The following is a 17,603-nucleotide window of genomic DNA, read 5'->3' as shown; positions in this document are numbered from 1 at the left end:
TACGTAACTTTACGAAATGACATGTTGGAGACGTCAAAACGATTGACAAAATTTCTTGTTTGTTTTATTCGACTTTTGTTTACATGAAAGATTAAGTACATGCTTTTTGATATTGTATTCCTTTAATTTCCTTTTGGTATATTTACTTTTCTCTTTGTTGTATCCTAAGTGTCCAACACATTTTATTTTATGTTAAGTTATTATGTAGTTTAGCTACCGAAAATTTGTATACAAATAAAAATGAATGCACTTCTGAAGATTAAAATGCTCCGTGGCAGTGCATATAAAGAACGTATAGCACGACAAACACTCAGAGATACCTTAGATTGTATAAATTTGCCTGATGCATACTTACTGAAAAACTGTGGAGTAAACAAAGCAGTGTATCATCAAATTTTAAGGATATTAGAACCAGTAGTTCCTAAAACTCAACGTTCAAATGGAATACCATTTCCTCTGAAGGTATGAATGCATATTAAAATGCAATTTCAAATTATATTCTATTCATGCAGGTATAATATATATTATAATATGTAAATAAACAAATATACATGAACTTATCATACAGCACTATTATTCCAAATATTCTTATATATGTTGTTAAATATTACATAATTTTTTCAGGTACTAGTTACATTATCATTTCTGGTGAGTGGTTCCCACCAGAAATTAATTGGGAAAGATTTTCACATAAATATCTCACAAAAGTCAGTCAGTAGAATAATTAAAATTATCATTGAGAGCCTTAATATGGTACTTGACCAATGGGTTGTCTTTCCCAGCACTGTGATGCAAAGAGAACAGGTCAAAGAAGGGTAAGCATTTATTAATTTTGTTACAGTCTATATGGGTCTAAATGAAATTTAAATACTTATAATAATCAAATGTCCTGTTAGACAATATTACTTTTAAATTAATTATACAGATACTCTATGCTTATATCCATATACTATATATCCCTTGAGAAATGAATTATACAAACTTATCTATTTCAAGAGTTGAGATTTTATTTTCAGAACATAGAGTCACAATACAAAAATTATTTCAACTATTCATGAGTTAGCAATGAGAGTAATTCATATTTATATTCATTTATAAAAATATGTATACATGTTACCTATTATGTATTTATTAGAAGAAATTCTAATATTCTGAAACAAGTTTTTCATGGTTATGGATATTATTAAACCTGAATTATGTATTATTGTCATAAATCTATTTTAGCTTCTATAGAAAATACCATTTTCCTGAAACAATTGGATGTTTGGATGGAACTTATGTTGAGATTGTGTCTCCAAGGGAAGATGAAGAAGCATTTTATGACAGAAAAGGACAATACTCAATACATGCACAAATTGTAAGCATGATTCCAACTATATTGATATGTATTATTTATGTAAAAAATTAGATTGCTATCAAACTTACTAATGTCTATGACTACCTGTACATGGATATATTTGTAGATTGCCGTCTAATACCATTCTGATGGTAAACAAATGATGACAATAAATAAAGCAACTTATAATGCCTATATAAAATGAAGTAAAAATAATAATAAAAAAATTAAGAAATCAAAAAGAATATTTATATATTATAGATTAGATACTAAATAGCATTGTCTTCGCAGGTATGTGATGCAGATACAACAATAATAGCAGTATGCTGTAGATTTGGCGGTGCTGCCTCTAATACATATATATGGAATAAAATGAATATAAGATCATATATAGAAAATATGAGCAGACAAGGTGAAACTGGATGGATATTAGGTCAGTAAAATTATCTAATAATATGAAATAAATATATGGATATAGAATATTAAATTGTTTTATTAAAAGTGTGTTTTTATCTTTTTTTACAGCTGATAACAAATATCCACAGCGTGCTTGGCTCATGACTCCAATATTACATGCACCCCAAGGAACACCTGAATCTCAATATAATCATTTTCATGGTCGCACTAAAGCATGCATAGACAGATGTATCAGCAAGCTCAAAGGGCGATGGCAATGTCTCTACAAACGACCATTACATTATACTCCACATAGAGCTGCTAAGATAATCAATGCATGTGCAGTTCTCCATAATCTTTGTATAAAAGCTGGAATACCTGATCCTGACCCATACATACCAATGCTAACAGTGAATGAAATAACAGAAATAATTGATGACAATATGGATGACCTGTATATAGGTATAGAAGTGAGGAGGCAGCTTGCTGAACGTATTTATTACACTGTATAATTAAGAATATAAGACTGAATAAAGATTAAATAAAAATAAATTATAATTTAATGATTAACAGCAAGCTTTTAATTTTATGGCCTCCAATTCATGCAGCGCCAGTTCCATGACTTCACCCAAGTTTATGAAATACCTAATTCTAGATTAAAATTTATATATAGCATAAATGGTTATTCTTAAGGTGTTTACAGTAAAAACAAATATTAGTAAAATTTTTCATATATTTCTTAGTAAGAAGTGATTGTAGATTATATTAATGGGGGCAATATTTTAATGCATCAGTATTTGCATTTGTGCTAACTGACTATAAGTATCACCGGGCATTCTGTAAGCTATGCTACCAGCAAACGTATTCAGGACCTCTGCTTGTTCACGAAGCCATTCCACTTGCTGTAAGAGACCAATGAAAATAATATAGTATCAGTGGAGAAGAATGGATATCTCGAATATAAACATTGAAGTATAACACACGAGAATGTCTAGCTTTTGTAATTAGATTATCACTAGCTGTGTCCGCAGTTTCACCATGTGAAATTTATAGGCTGTGGTATTCTGATATATAACCTATATTATTGTAAAGCTTCATTAAAATCCATTCAGTAGTTTTTACGTGAAAGAGAAACATCCGTCCATCTATTCACACTTACAAACTTCAGCATTTATAATATTAATAAGATAACAAGCCCGGACTCACGTTATCAAAATGAAAAAATATACAGGTCACCAAACTAACTTGACATTTATAATAATATTTAGCTCAATTTACATTTCATTTTTAATTATAGCCTGTAAAATTTCATCAAAACCCGTTCCGTAGTTTTCTTGTGAAAGAGTAACAAACATCTATCCACCCATCCATACTTATAAACTTGGCGTTTATAATATTAGTAAGTAGTAAGTTAAGAGAGTAAAGAATATATTCCAGCTGTGATTCCGTAAATTTGTAACATTGTATATAGCATGAAAACAAATTTTTTTAAAGTATGCAAACAATGATGAGCATGCAATAAATGTAAAATAATTATATATTTTCATTTCAACTACTCTAAGCAAATACTTATTTAGTTTCGTTTGTTTCGTTGCGGATTGCTCGTTCTACTCTCATTGTTACACATAACATATATTACGGCGTAATATATATGAAAATTGGCCGCAAAATAATAGTATTGAGCTAAAACATACTTTGTTATTAGTCTGAATTGCCAGGGGTTGTGCTTGTGCGGCCGCACGCAACTTTTGTCTCTGCGCCAGCAATATAGTACACAGGGCGCGGAGTACAGCAGGCAAACTGCGAAGCAGCTCACCACGAGCATTTCTAGCCGCAGATACACGCGCATCCAGTTCACTTGTACTCAAAGGCACTAAATCACATTCGCGGAGTGTCTGTAAAGAGATATATTCATAAAAAAATCTTTATTACATATATATACAAGCATTTAGAAACAGTTTATTTCAATTTGAGTGTGTTATGATAACCAGATAAATATTTAAGTAGTAGACACAGTTTTGAATTAAAGCTAAGCCAGTATAATAAATATTTATTAAAATTAATTCTGGATGAATACCATTCCAAATTTTATGATGTGTGTTTTCTTAGAACATTATAACAATTTATCCGATAGCACTATTGGCGCATAAATACTGTTAGTATTCTATCTTATTATCTAACTACTCAGCCTTGTAATAAATACTACTTTTGCAAAAATAAATTTACAATTTCATTTCTTATACTTTGTTCCAGAAAGAAAAGAATGAATGAATTACCAAAATAATAATAAATCTTTGTAATTAAAAAAAAAACAACATATAACCAATAACATGTAATATATAGATATACTACACATTGACTGTAAAACTTTCCTATTGCATACTATTCCTAATTCCTTCGTTTTTTAAATCTTTAAAGAACTCACTTCAAGCGCGCCGTCGTAGTTCTCACTGTGGAACTGATCAAAGAATGTCATCAGCTTGCACAGCTTGGTGTAAGCGTCGACGAGTGCGGCCGGCAGCGGGTCGTCGGCGGAGCGCAGCCGTCGTGACACGTGCTCGGCCAGCAGCGCCAGCCGCCGCCGCAAACCACCTTCGCCTCCGCCGCTGTTCACCACCTGCGCGAGCAGCACGCAGAACAACTCTAGCACCTTCTCCAGTTTCTGAAAACACAAATTTGAATGGCTTACTTGGTATATATTGTAACAAGCTGTGATGTCGCTGGGACTTCGTCCGCGTGGAATAAATGACAAATGACCAAATCCCATACAAAATTTCATTCCCTATTTTATTTCACATACTTACTAAAATATAGTGGACGCCTTCAAGCATTGGCATATTCATGAATAGTACCATAAATATAAAAATAAAAATAAAATTTATTATCAATGCACCGCTTTATAAGGCGTAGTAGGTAAACATAGTACTGTTAGAGAATTCACAAACTTACCTCGGCAATATCATACATCGTTATGGCATCTTCAAAAAGTCCTTTATTAACTAGTTGTTCCGCTACATTAAGAGCTATCACCTAGAAAAAGAACTTTATATTAATCATAATTACATTTCCTGTAGAAACAATGAAATAAAAATGTGTTATTTATATAATCGTTATGGTAAATAACGTTTTTATGTCTTGATACCCAATTTAGTATTTGTAATTAATAACTTTTACTAGTCGAAAAAGTTAATAAAAGTGTTTACCTTACTATCAATATGGGGATTGTTAAATTGATCTAGTAGACCGGGACTTCGCAAACCAGTGACAGCGTCCATTCTACCGAAAAGAATGTCGTAATCCCGACTTTCGAGTGCAAGATCTGTACTGCAGCACATGAATAAATTCTTTCCGCTAGGATCTTTGAGATTCCTGGAAATATAAGAATATATTACAATATCAGATATCATGAAAGTCGTACTTTTCATCATAATTCTAATGTATAAACGAACTTAATAAAATAATTGAGAATTGATCTACATTATTATGAGAATTGATACAAATTATTTCCAAATTTTATTATTGTTTTAAAAGGGAATGCACATAACTTGTGAAGATATAAACGTAAGAACGAAGAAATAATCATTTTAGAAGTTATTTCATGAGTACAACCATACTTTTGGCACATTATACCTATAACTTAAAAATATGTAACAATTAAAATTAAGTAAATAATATTAATATGCTATTAAATACCTTAAAAAGAAATAATAGTGTAAAGCATCCGATGGATCCGTGAGTTCGAATTTTCTAACATAAAGAAGCAAAAGTCGCGCTAAATTTAGACGTCGAAGAGGTGTCGGGTCGTCTGTATCTACGGACACTGTAATAAAAAAATATGGGGATGAATAAATATGGAAATCCTTTTAATATATGCAATTTATTTTTATTAAAACGTATAATAATAAGTAAATAAGATTACATTACTTACACAATGGTGCTTGGACGTTACGTGGCGTCCCAAGCATGTAAACGTCATGTAATGCCAATGCCATATGTACACCATGCACTTGATACCTGAAATATGTTTATATATTAAACATACGCTCTCATAAGAATCGCACATTTGTACTGAACGAAATCTGTACTCCATATATTTATTATGTACCCAAGTATTAATCTTTTTATTAAAAATTGTAAATAAATCACTACATATATATCAATATATTTTCAACTAAACAAGTTTCACATTTATGTCATTATTAAATAAATAAATAAATGTCTTAGGCTATAGTAGTTATTAACAAAGAAACAAACCTATTAAAAGATAAAATTCAAAATAAATTAAAGTGTAATGCTAACATTACGCAAGTAAAAATGTCATATGTTGATGAAATTATTTTGTTTATATTTTTCCACTGTTATAACTATATTGAAATTTGACAAGTAATAGTTATTCATATTTTACCTTGGTATTCGCGACAGGAACTCAATAGCAGGTTCAAATTGGCCTGTCAAGGCCAACACTTGGAAATATACAAGTGGTTTTTCATACGCGTGATAATGTGTCTCTCCTGTTGAATTGTTGAAAACAAGTTAAGGATTATTTTATTGTATTTTTTAAGTATACTTGGCATTAAATGGAAATACCTGTTCATTGTAAGAACAGAAAAAATATAGAACTATACACATACCATATTCTTCCAGAATTAGCTTTTGTAAATCAGAGTACGAGAATAACTCAGTATCATTAGTAGTACGTGATTTTATGATGGAGAGTTTAAGCCATAAATAATCATCTGCAGTTCGCGCCACCTCTGCATGCTCATCACTTATGTCACAACAACCTATAACACAGTATACCTGGAAGAACAAAATCATTACTGATATTATGAACAGCAGTATAATTAAATTTCAGTGAGCCAAAGTTTCATAGTTAAATTATTTACCAATTACTAAAAAGAATTTAAAATATTATATTTTTCTATACACATTGAAAACTATTTAATTGTTGATTTAGTTGAGTACTCTTCAGCTTAATTGCATTACGCCGTTGCAATTCTCAATTATTACGGACTAAAATCGATGGGTACCGATTTTATAAACATATTATATGGTTTGCAGTTGCGACTGTGAAATGGAATCACTGTAATTAAAATCTACTGTTTTGAAATTATGTATAGAGGATATTAATCTCATTTATGTTATATAAGTCAAAGAACCATTAGTGACATATTAATCATTGAATAAAATTCTCATTATCAGTGGAAAATCACACTTTTAAAAACAAGTATTCTGAAACTTCAAATACAAAATTTGACGTTAATTATTTATTTTTAATTATTACTATTATTTATTTCGGTATTTCACAGTGGTTTATACAAATATGTATTAGTACCACCCACCACCTCACACAAACAATGATATTTTCCATGAAACCTGTGAAGTTACTGAGTATGAGGTATACCATTTGCAGTTAAAATGTTAATAATTAATAAAGATTTACAACATAAATGAAACTATACTTACAGCTCTTTTATATGGATCTGTAGAATTGCGCACTTGAATTCTGTACTGGAAATTGATTGCTGTTTGTAATTTGTCACTTAGTGACTTCTCTGGGTTTCTAATGTGTTCTTCTAGGGCAGCCATAAATTCCTCATGGTCACGTCTGAAATTAATTATTACTTAAAGTTAACCTAGTTCAAGTCTAAAATATACTTCAATTTTTATTTTATATATAAAATTCTTGTGCCACAATGTTAGTTACCATACTCCTCCAAAACAGCTGAACCAATTTTATGATATTTTAGATATACAGAAGGTCTTAGAATCAGTTATAATCTATTTTTCATACCCCTACGTGAGAAAGATTATCCACCCCTAACATTTATTTTTTTATAAAGTGGCTTTAAAAAATACATACAACTCCGAATTTTCACCCTTCTACCATCAACCCCTATTTTTTAATAACGATTTTAATTTATATGGCACCACAATGTATGCGTCGTAAGCTAGATCCTTATAAAAATTCAAATACATAAATATGGCCTTTATATTTCCCAAGTAACTTTGCATTTTAATAATAAATCTCAATATATATTAATATTACTTACCCGGCTTTTCGTAAGCAATGCAATGCAGCATTAGCATCTCCACTTCGGAGACAATAATATACCATAGGCCAAAGTGGGCGATCATCAATGACTCCATCTGTTAGGCCCTGGACACCATGGCCTTGGAGACGTAATCCCACAAAGCCTTTCACCAATGGATATGTTCCTGGTTCACCTCCACGCATGGCTGCAGCTGGGTTAGACTTCACAACATCACTCATATATTGCTTATATCTGTTTGTATGAAAAAAAAATTAGAAAAATTGCTTAACAGCTTCTCCAGTCTCTACAGACAATCTATGTTACCTTTTCTCTAGGTAGTTTTTCCCTCTTGCAATAAGGCACTGTTGAATGGTTTCATTACCTCTTGCTTTGAGAGGATCTTCGTCCCTTACCAGAGCTGGTATATTGGCCATTGTTTTGACGATTTCCCACATTTCTTTAACTTTCTAAAATAAATATAATTAAACAATGTTAGGAAACAAGCAATGGAAAATGCTGGAAGATCCTTTGTGTCTAAACGACATGTTGACTTAGAATTAGAAGTAACTTAAAACATATATATAACTAATATTTCTTTTATATTTAAAACTTTTAATTAAATATTATGTTAGATTGTATAATTTTGTGTCAATTAATAATGGCTTTGAATTTGAATTTAAAGGAATCAAGCATATTTTAAATTTTCTACATTACAATTTAACTAAAATTTTATGTTATCCAAAATTTAACTGGAGTTTATGTAATTAATTATTGCAATTGTAAAAAAACTGTATTGTACATCATTCATACAAGACAAATTAAGTTTTAATCTCTCTTTAATGTAAGCTTTAAACAATGGAAGATTCAGCCACTGCTTCCTGTCAGCTTTAAGAAAAAATAAATAAATAAGATGGAGTAGGGTGACAGTTGTACAGCCAAGCACTAAAAACATACCACTTAATATTTACACTTATAAATGACAATCATGTGATTTATTACATTTATTTAGTCAATATGTACTATAACTCTTTTACTCACTTCATATGTAATTAAGTTACTACCATATTTAAAAGTATGATAAAGAATATATAATAAGATTTATTCTAACAGATATGAAATGAAATTTGTAAATGATGGCACATCTTAATTTTGATATTGATTAAAACAGACTAAATAGAGATATTGAAGGACTTACAGGATCATTAAATTCTTCAGCAACTTGTGCAAACTTCTGGTGCAATGCTGTCCTCGACTTCGATCCTTGGAATACAAGTTTGTTGTATTGATGAACTTGCCTTGCATATGCAGCCTCCATGTTGTCAAGCATTGAGTGACCAAACTTCTTAGGTGCATCCGCTATGCTTGGTGGCTCTGGAGTGCGTTTTAGATCCAGCCAATTTTGTGATGGACCTATCATAGCATTCATAAGTTTGATTTTTTCTCTGTTCCATTCTGAGAGCATGTGTTCCCATTTTTGATCTTCAGTTGTTTGTAGTGACTTAAAAAGAAAAAGGAAGGTACTTAATGCCTAGTTACTATGCCAATAACAACAAAATAGTTATCAAAACATATTTTTGTAAAAAGTATACAGTAATTCAGTGTCAACAAAACATTATGAATATATTTACATATATTAACTTTATATTTAATTAAAATTGCATTGCTGTTCATTTAAGGAGGAAGGTTTTTCTGTATTTAAGAAGGAAATTTACCACTAAATTACCTAGCAAGATGTATTTGATATAAGTTCTCATTTCTAGTTTCCTCACTATTATTTTACTGGAGTCATCAATCTGGATAACCCAAGCAGTGGCAACAATAAACCATCTAATGGATGACCAAGATGATAATTTATTTTAGTTTCTTATATATACATATGCATACATATTATAATTTCTTAACAATGTAATTTAATAGTCTGCAGCAACTTAACCTTAAATTTATGAGTTCTGTTTATAAATGTACAGTATTCTAAAATCAAATTAGATTACTTACATTTTTGTTGACTTCATCGATTAATGATAAAATAGCATTTTCCCTTTCATTTCTCAAAAAACTCTCGATATCAGAATCAGCAATAGGTTGTAGTGGCTCAAATGTTCGTTTCGAACTGAGTGTCTCTAATTTCTGTGATATTTGTTGTAGATCAATTCCTTTTGATCCAAATAAAAGATGCCTAAAATAAACGTATTAAAGAATCAAAACAGCGTATAGATTACAGTTATTGTGATATATTTACACAGAATTGAAATAAACATACGCTTGTATATCATTGGCGCCAGATTGAATAACCCTGGAATAAAGTTCCTGTGATGCCTCTAACACTTGTCCCAAAGATCTTTCGACCCTTGGCAACTCCTCATTGCCTTCGATTTCAGTAGTTAATTGTTCGGCTTGCTGCAATAATTTGCTGAAATCTTCATCGGCCATGCTGACTCGCGGAGTAACAGATATGACTTCAAATGTAAATTGTTATACTTGGTTTTATATAAATACGAGACTCCGAAATTGAAATAATATATATGACTTTACACCATAATCTGTATTAAATTCAATAAAATATTAATTTTTATTTAAGATCGGCGAAAGACAAATCAAACAAAGTAGAAATGTAAAATAATTTGGCAGATTCATGACTTTTTATTTTGACTTTGACAGCTTGTGTTTTCAATTTGAATTCGACGGTTGTAAGCATAAGCACATTAAGAAATTCTCTAAACATTGTCTACCTACTTATAATCAAAGAGTAACTTATAATTAAGAAAGTCATTATAGGGAAATTAAACTGACATGGTACATTGCTAACTGGCGGGTCATCAGTCCACTTTATTAACAATCCCTTTCGCTTCAATAAGGACTAGGGTCAACATTACGGGCTGTTCAAGTATTACGTAAGTACTGAGCGGGATACAAGGTCTTTACTTTGCTTATTTTTGATGACATTGGGGGTTGGGAAGTCTAGATGATGATTACGTCATCGATAATTATTTACTTTTTTACACGAATGGCAACCCTCACAATGTTTTTGCTAACAAAACAATACATTGATTGAAAAATATTTACGTAAGCATGGGGGTATGCTTCCTTTTGCAGACAAGGGGAATGGGGGTAAATAATTGTAACAAATCTGCTTACGTAATACTTGAACGGCCCCTACTAGGAATGTACCATCAGATTGATCTCCTCTGGATGATAATCGTCATAGTTATTGCTGAATTTACTATGATGGATTAAATAACCTACTTTCATGCACATCCTATCCTCCCTCCACTCCGCCAGCTTATACTGTGCGTAGGCGGTTTGGTCTTCTTTAATATGAAATCATTAAAGCTGAACGTACGTATGTATTAAAATTTGGTAGGTATAGTTAAAAATACGCATATTTATTATTAAGAAAATAGCTATATTCTATCATCAATGTTAGACTGGCTTTTATATTGCGAGATTTACAGAAACAACTAAATTATAATAAAAGTATAAAAACATTTTATCTATGCAACTAAAAGTCTTGTATATTCCATAAAGTAATGTCACAATAATAATGCCACATAATCTCTCCACGGAAGAAGACCAAAGTGAAACCGACAATAGACATCTGGAAATCCGAGAGCACTGAAAATTTAAATTATTTAAATTTTTTGGGTCCAAAAATCAGATCCGCATCTGGAGCTCCTTTGGGATGTTGGTATTTTTGGCGAACATGCTGACCACGATTAGGATTGCCACTACCACCTGAGCCTCCCCCGCTTTCAGCACTGTATTCTTCTTCTTCTTGCCTCTCTGATATATTTAGTGTCAGTCTGAAAACACCAGAATAAAATTATCTTAGTAAAAATGTAATGATGATAAAATGATCTCTTTACATGACATTTCGATTAGAATATAATAGAATTTTATTGACTGGTCGACACAACAATGATGACAAAAAAATACAAACAATAATTTACACACATTCCAAAACAGAGTCAATGACGACCACAACTTAGCATAATGCTGGTTAGTAAACATGTTTCTAGCGCTGATTTTCAGTTGCACCTACAGTACAGAGCAGACGCACAAGAATTACTTTTTATTTGGATGGAAACACACAACTTTTTTTTTATTTAAATCGAATTTATTTTTTCATGAATTAGCGCCTATATATATGTATGATTATTAAACCTCTTCACGCGTTCCATCTCTTGTTTATCAGCTAGTGCCTGCTGCTGCAAATTGCTCGCGAGTTCTGGTGGAGCATTGAATGACTTGTATTGCGGTTTGGTTCCTTTTCTAACCATTAATACAAATTCCACACCCTCTTTGCCTTGCTGCGAAAATATAAAAAAAGCATAATATACACATGTATGTGGAATTGTTTAATTTATACAGTAGCAGAGGTAAGACTAGTTTACTTTAATACTTAAATTACCTAAATAATTAATAATATTTATGTACATACCAGTAACTGTTCATAAGTTTTTTTTGTAGTTTGACGACATGTCATTGGCACAGCAATATCTCTCTGCTGTGGTCTACTTTCACGTTGTCTCTCTGCAATATTTTCCATCACCATTTTTTCAAATGCTGATTCAAATTCTATATCTTCAACCTAAAATGAAACAAAGTGGTTTTTTTTAAACACTACTTGCTACACTTTTAATAGATAATTATAGACATGTAATACTAACTGGCTTAGGTGCCGGTCTCCTTGGCTCAATAGTCATATCATCAGTCTGTACTTCATTATCATCATTGCCAATATTTTCTGTTAATGGTTCGTCATCTGAACTTTCTTCTGGAAGTTGAGGGTTATCTGTTTCATCATCTGTCTCTATAATCGTGTCGAGTCCATCATTCACACTATCATCTCCTTGATCATCATTATCATATTGATCTTCCTCACCCAATTCTGGATAAAGACTTTGTCGCAAATCTTCTATGGCATCCTTACATTGCTGCCAACTCGTGTACAAGGTCAATTTTGGTCTCAATGTCGTTAAACATTCTTGATATATATACTTCACATAAATGGGGAATTTATTTTCATCTGTCCAAAATGGATCACTACATTTGAACCAGTAGTAATTTTGGAAAAATATTATAAAATAATCAAGCTTTTTCTTACTGGAACCACTGTTAAAGTACGCCCCGCAAGTTTCAAGCAGAGCGCAAACCAGTCTTATTCTAAATACATTCTCTGGTGGATCTAGAGGAGATACATTACTATGATCATTTGTTACCCCAAAAGTAATGAAGGAGTATAATACAGTAAATACGTCACGGGAGTCTAGTAATTTATAATTGTACAACTCTCCTAAGTACCTAGCAGTGGCAATTCTTCTCTGGTTATATCGAGGGTGTGGATCTTCCATTGTGACACGTATTTCTTCAATAATAGTGTCTACAACGGCGGGAGCCACGGCTTCTTGCCAAGCCGCTAGTTCAGCTGTGAGTCGAGCGAGAGCACGTCTGGCACTTGCTCTGACTCTCCATCCACCAGCTAGATGCTGTATTGCAACGGTTGATATCTCTGGATCTTCCCAGTTTAATTTTCGCATCAATCTTAGAATCTTTTCCTCATTACTCTTCTGTAAGTCTTCATGGAGAATTTTTCTAATGAACTGATGCATAGGTGCTTCTTCTTCTTTTGGTTGAGCCGGAGTTTCGGGCGGGCAAACATAGTAAAATGCATTTTCAATTTGAGTAACATAGCGAGAGTCTAGAGCTGAAACAGTCTAAAAATATTTTCTAATTTAATAATATTAATTTAGATTATAACAGACAGAACTTTATAAATAATTTTTTGTTAGTACTATGATTGTCATTTAAAACATTCCTATTACTTTTAACTGGAATAATTTGGATAATTCAAATATAATTTAATTACATACCTTCTTTCTCATCATTTGTTGAAGATATATCATAGTTCGTTGATGGGTATCTGGATTACAATACAGATATCGGCCACATGTCTCTAGAAGATTGCATGCCATCTCAATGTGGTGATGTTTGAAATCATGTAACAATACTTTGACACAGTACAATGCCTCCATTTTGGAATATAGTCCAAATTTTACTAATTCGCCAATAAATCTCACTACTTTTATCTATAACAAAAAAATATATTGTAAAAAAAAACAATTAATAAAATATTCAGTATGATAATACATTTAAAATATTTAAAATTACCTTAGATTCAATATTGATTTGATCCTTTTTTCTTACATGATACTTAAAATCCTGTTTAAGCATTTGGCACAGGTCCATGCAAACATCTGGCAAAACTGGATATAATATAGCTGCGAATCTTGAGTAGAATGGTAGCAAATCCAATCTAGTTCTAGCAACACTGAACAAAACCCTTGTTAACTTTTTACGATTATTTTTCGTGTTGAGATTCAAAACAAAATCCACACTAGCATTGTCTATTAACTCTCTGTTTATACAATTTGGTAGTTCATTCAAAAACGAGTCTAGGGCATATCTGAAATAAGTAAAGACAAAAGCACAATTTAAAGAAATGGCATATAGTATGAGTGCATGATTCCTCAAACATTGAGTAGTAGAATTATCTTCTATAATAATACAAATCACAGAAGGTGTACCTTCGGTTGATTTAAAACAACTATACAATGGGCAGACAAATACTATGAAAGATTCTCGAGATAGACTCCATTACAATTCTACTTATAAACACCAGCTAGGATGAGTGATGACCTTAAGTATCATCAGGAGTTTCATAGGATTAATGAAAGTGAAAGTAAATATAAATATAATGGTTGAATATTCCGTCTATTTATATTAGGCTATTTTTTCTACCAGCTCAATTCTGCCATTTAGTAAGGAATTTATATCAGTATCATATAAATAGTATTCATACTTATTAGAAACATTTGAGGGTTGTGTCTCTTCTTGTTCTACATCTGTGACAGTAGGTGGTTCTTCACTGTCACTTAAATCATCCTCTTTTAAATCCTCATCCAACATTTCTTCTGTTACTGTTTCAGCTTTACTCTTAACCGTCTAAAAAGTTTACATATTAAAATATTAGTATGCAGTATGTGTAATATAACATTATTGCTATCTGACACTGACCAACATGAAAATAAAATTATTGGCAATTTATATTGTATACAGTTCATCCTTTGATGAAGTAATATTATTTTTTTACCACTTTTCAAAATAAATAGTAGAAAAAGACTAGTTTATATTTAATTCATTTGAAAGGGACAAAATTGTCACCTTCTTTCCAATCAATAAAATAGGTCATAATGACCAAACTGCTCAATACTTAAAATAAGTCTAAACTTTTCACATATTTAGGAATTTGAGAGTAATTATAATACATTGGACAACATTATATACCTCTTTAGGTTGATAGTTAGGCATGAATACTTTCAAATCAGGCAAGCTGGTGTAAAAAGTTCTTGTATCTTCATCTTGCCAGGGATCAGTACCAGCATGCATGATAAACTCTTCATTACCACTTATGCTCACTGTGCCTTGTGTTTCAGTTACCACCATGGATAGTGTTGGAGGTTCACCAGCCTCACCCAATTCCTCTCCCAGCACTTCAGCAAAATTTTGTGCACCAGTCAAGAGTTTGTCATATGTGGCCTAAAATATATTATAGATATATAAATATATCTATATCATTTAATAGAACATAATTCCTATATTAAATAATTAGTAAAAAATTCAAGTATTTCATAGTAAAAGCAACCAAAAGAAATAAATCTAGCTTGTTCATTACCTTTTCCATCTTTCTTTCCCAAACATTCAATGCAAGGTAAGGTGCTTAGTGCCTTCCTGCCTTAATAATATGAAAAGTGTTATAAGACATAACTTATACTATAAAGCAGTGACATCATGCTTAAGAATTTTAAGACTAGAATAGCAAACAAGTACATGGTAAAGGCAATAATTGCTTCTAGACATGATCAGCACAATACACATTACTTAATGTGGCTCACAATGTAGAATGCCCTAATGCATTGCTCTTTGTAAAAATTTAATTACAAGCCTAATTGCCCAATATTAATAATATTATAATAATTAAATAAAAGCTACTTGGCATAATTACTTACCTAAAAATTTCGAAGCCAGAATATGATTAATTAATAAATACTGAAATCATAATAGTATTGAAATAATTACCTGATGTAATTCTAATTGGTCCTTCCTCTCCTGGGACAGTTCACCCCTAGTGTGGAGGGTACGTTGATTGGCCGTATGAAGCGCTTGTAATTGAGCCCTTTCAGCTATGACAGAAAACTCGCAGGGTTTCTCTGTTCGTTGGAACCTTTGAATTTCTTTAACCTTCGCACAGATGTTTAGTTAAAGACAAGAAATAATCCTTTAGCAGCGTCCTTACTGCTGTTTGTTTTTCAGCTGGCAAGAATATATTTCTTGGTACTGTGACATTGTATTTCTATGTAACAGACACATAAATTATACTTAAAAAATAATTTAAGTTCAATTAAATTTATTTACATCAAATTATTATTTACATAAATCATTATTTCTCTATAGATGTAATAAAATTAAAGTAATGAAACATAAATTGACTGTTCATGTGTTAATGCTTTAGATAACAAGAGCTGTATGAAGTTTTAGCAAAATATGTATTATATAAAAAAAAAAGTAATCACTATGAGTAGTTCTGTTTTAAGTATAAACTTCAAATTATAATTATTTCTTATATTCAATTATGTAACAGCAAAACTTTATTGTCTAGCTATAACCATGTCACTCATATAACAGCTCACAAAATAAAAGTTCTCGAGTTCTATGTATTTAATATTGTAAATAACACATTGCTATTACAGAATCTAAATGAAAAAAATAATAGTTAACTATTTTACTTAATTATAATAGTTTCCACATTCGATTTTTGGACATAGCAGAGTTATTTGTTTGTGTTTTGACCTATATATTTTTTGATAAATGTAGTTAATACAGAATAAAAAAATACATAATCACATACCTCTGCAGCATCCCGTATTTTCTTTGGCATTAAACCAGCATAATCTTCACCACAATGTTTACAAAATGACAGCAGTATTGGTATATTGTTATGATCCTCTTTGTCCATATTTATGAGAACAGTTAACACATTCCCCAGTAGGGGTAAACCTGTCTTGTTGGCAAATATACCCACAGCAACTAATTCTGCATAAAACCTTATATCAACACGTAGTTTAGAGGAATTTGTTATTTTATCAGTAGCTTTAAAAGTTAATATCTTTTGCCAGTTTTCAAAGAAATTGGCAGAAAAGTCAGCATAGGTACGGTGAAGCACTGAACATAAATTTATTGCTGCTGGAATATCTGACATTTTAAGTTTGGCTTCTGCTATGGCAGCAGCTACTTCTGAAATATACTTTGTTAAATTTAATGCACTAAAATCTTTTATTAGTGCATCCATTTGCATAGCACTAAATGATTTCAATTTCTTTACAAATGTTGTGTTTTTCTTTAAACCTGAATCTAGTTTAGAAAAGTGGTTATCTGGAGGTCGTGTACAATTTAGATTTTGATTACGAGTCTCAGTTTTTTGTTTAATTCGCATTTCTAAGTTAGCTATGTATTCATAGAAAGCAGCTTTCTCATTCTCCTCTGTATTTTCTTCTGTATTTTCCGTTATTTTTTCGTCACCTTCCGCTTCTTTTTCTGTTGATGCCATAGCAATAAAACTCACAGAAACCTTTAACTTAAACTTTATTTAAGCTTTTTTTATTATATTGTGTAATTTAATTTATTAACAATAATAAAAAAATACAAAAGACATTTCAGAAATACAGACTATAAATTAGACGACTGCTCTGTCATCTAATTTATAGTCTGTAATCTGAAAT

At 31.3% G+C, this 17,603-nt stretch overlaps 3 protein-coding genes across 3 annotated transcripts; 1 reads left to right on the top strand and 2 right to left on the bottom strand.

Moving 5' to 3' along the window:
* Positions 1–52: 52 nt before the first annotated feature.
* On the top strand, positions 53–2,292 carry LOC131844865 (putative nuclease HARBI1). Its single transcript, XM_059193843.1, has 5 exons — positions 53–462; positions 625–815; positions 1,225–1,357; positions 1,628–1,769; positions 1,862–2,292. The coding sequence occupies exons 1-5, from the start codon at positions 241–243 to the stop codon at positions 2,242–2,244; spliced, it is 1,071 nt and encodes a 356-aa protein (XP_059049826.1). The 5' UTR covers positions 53–240; the 3' UTR covers positions 2,245–2,292.
* Positions 2,293–2,444: 152 nt separating this feature from the next.
* LOC131844864 (nuclear pore complex protein Nup93-like) lies at positions 2,445–10,381 on the bottom strand. The gene is made up of 15 exons (XM_059193842.1): positions 10,028–10,381; positions 9,763–9,943; positions 8,963–9,265; positions 8,092–8,234; positions 7,786–8,019; positions 7,199–7,340; positions 6,364–6,532; positions 6,138–6,243; positions 5,661–5,746; positions 5,426–5,552; positions 4,936–5,101; positions 4,682–4,762; positions 4,158–4,394; positions 3,427–3,627; positions 2,445–2,634 (listed from the first exon to the last, which is right to left on the bottom strand). The coding sequence occupies exons 1-15, from the start codon at positions 10,195–10,197 to the stop codon at positions 2,515–2,517; spliced, it is 2,466 nt and encodes an 821-aa protein (XP_059049825.1). The 5' UTR covers positions 10,198–10,381; the 3' UTR covers positions 2,445–2,514.
* A 766-nt stretch (positions 10,382–11,147) lies between these two features.
* LOC131844862 (regulator of nonsense transcripts 2) lies at positions 11,148–17,552 on the bottom strand. The gene is made up of 11 exons (XM_059193841.1): positions 16,733–17,552; positions 16,072–16,177; positions 15,904–16,010; positions 15,112–15,363; positions 14,627–14,769; positions 13,936–14,230; positions 13,638–13,853; positions 12,435–13,481; positions 12,206–12,355; positions 11,929–12,074; positions 11,148–11,567 (listed from the first exon to the last, which is right to left on the bottom strand). Exons 1-11 carry the CDS (start codon positions 17,429–17,431, stop codon positions 11,393–11,395), a joined length of 3,336 nt encoding a protein of 1,111 aa, XP_059049824.1. The 5' UTR covers positions 17,432–17,552; the 3' UTR covers positions 11,148–11,392.
* Positions 17,553–17,603: the final 51 nt, after the last annotated feature.

Source organism: Achroia grisella, unplaced genomic scaffold, assembly GCF_030625045.1.
Source record: "Achroia grisella isolate CSIRO2021 unplaced genomic scaffold, CSIRO_AGI_Agris_v1 utg4223, whole genome shotgun sequence".
NCBI lineage: Eukaryota > Metazoa > Arthropoda > Insecta > Lepidoptera > Pyralidae > Achroia > Achroia grisella.
Note: the sequence above shows the minus strand (reverse complement) of the source record. Positions and strands in the feature narration are given on the sequence as shown.

Coding starts and splice junctions, on each gene's coding strand:
- LOC131844865 (XM_059193843.1), top strand. CDS start 241: ATGAATGCACTTCTGAAGATTAAAATGCTCCGTGGCAGTGCATATAAA. Junction 816..1,224: donor AGAGAACAGGTCAAAGAAGG/GTAAGCATTTAT, acceptor AATCTATTTTAG/CTTCTATAGAAAATACCATT. Junction 1,770..1,861: donor TGAAACTGGATGGATATTAG/GTCAGTAAAATT, acceptor CTTTTTTTACAG/CTGATAACAAATATCCACAG.
- LOC131844864 (XM_059193842.1), bottom strand. CDS start 10,197: ATGGCCGATGAAGATTTCAGCAAATTATTGCAGCAAGCCGAACAATTA. Junction 8,235..8,962: donor CTGAAGAATTTAATGATCCT/GTAAGTCCTTCA, acceptor TATTTATTTTAG/AAAGTTAAAGAAATGTGGGA. Junction 4,763..4,935: donor ATCCCCATATTGATAGTAAG/GTAAACACTTTT, acceptor TTCTTTTTCTAG/GTGATAGCTCTTAATGTAGC.
- LOC131844862 (XM_059193841.1), bottom strand. CDS start 17,431: ATGGCATCAACAGAAAAAGAAGCGGAAGGTGACGAAAAAATAACGGAA. Junction 16,178..16,732: donor AAATACGGGATGCTGCAGAG/GTATGTGATTAT, acceptor TCTGTTACATAG/AAATACAATGTCACAGTACC. Junction 12,356..12,434: donor GGAGACCGGCACCTAAGCCA/GTTAGTATTACA, acceptor GTTTCATTTTAG/GTTGAAGATATAGAATTTGA.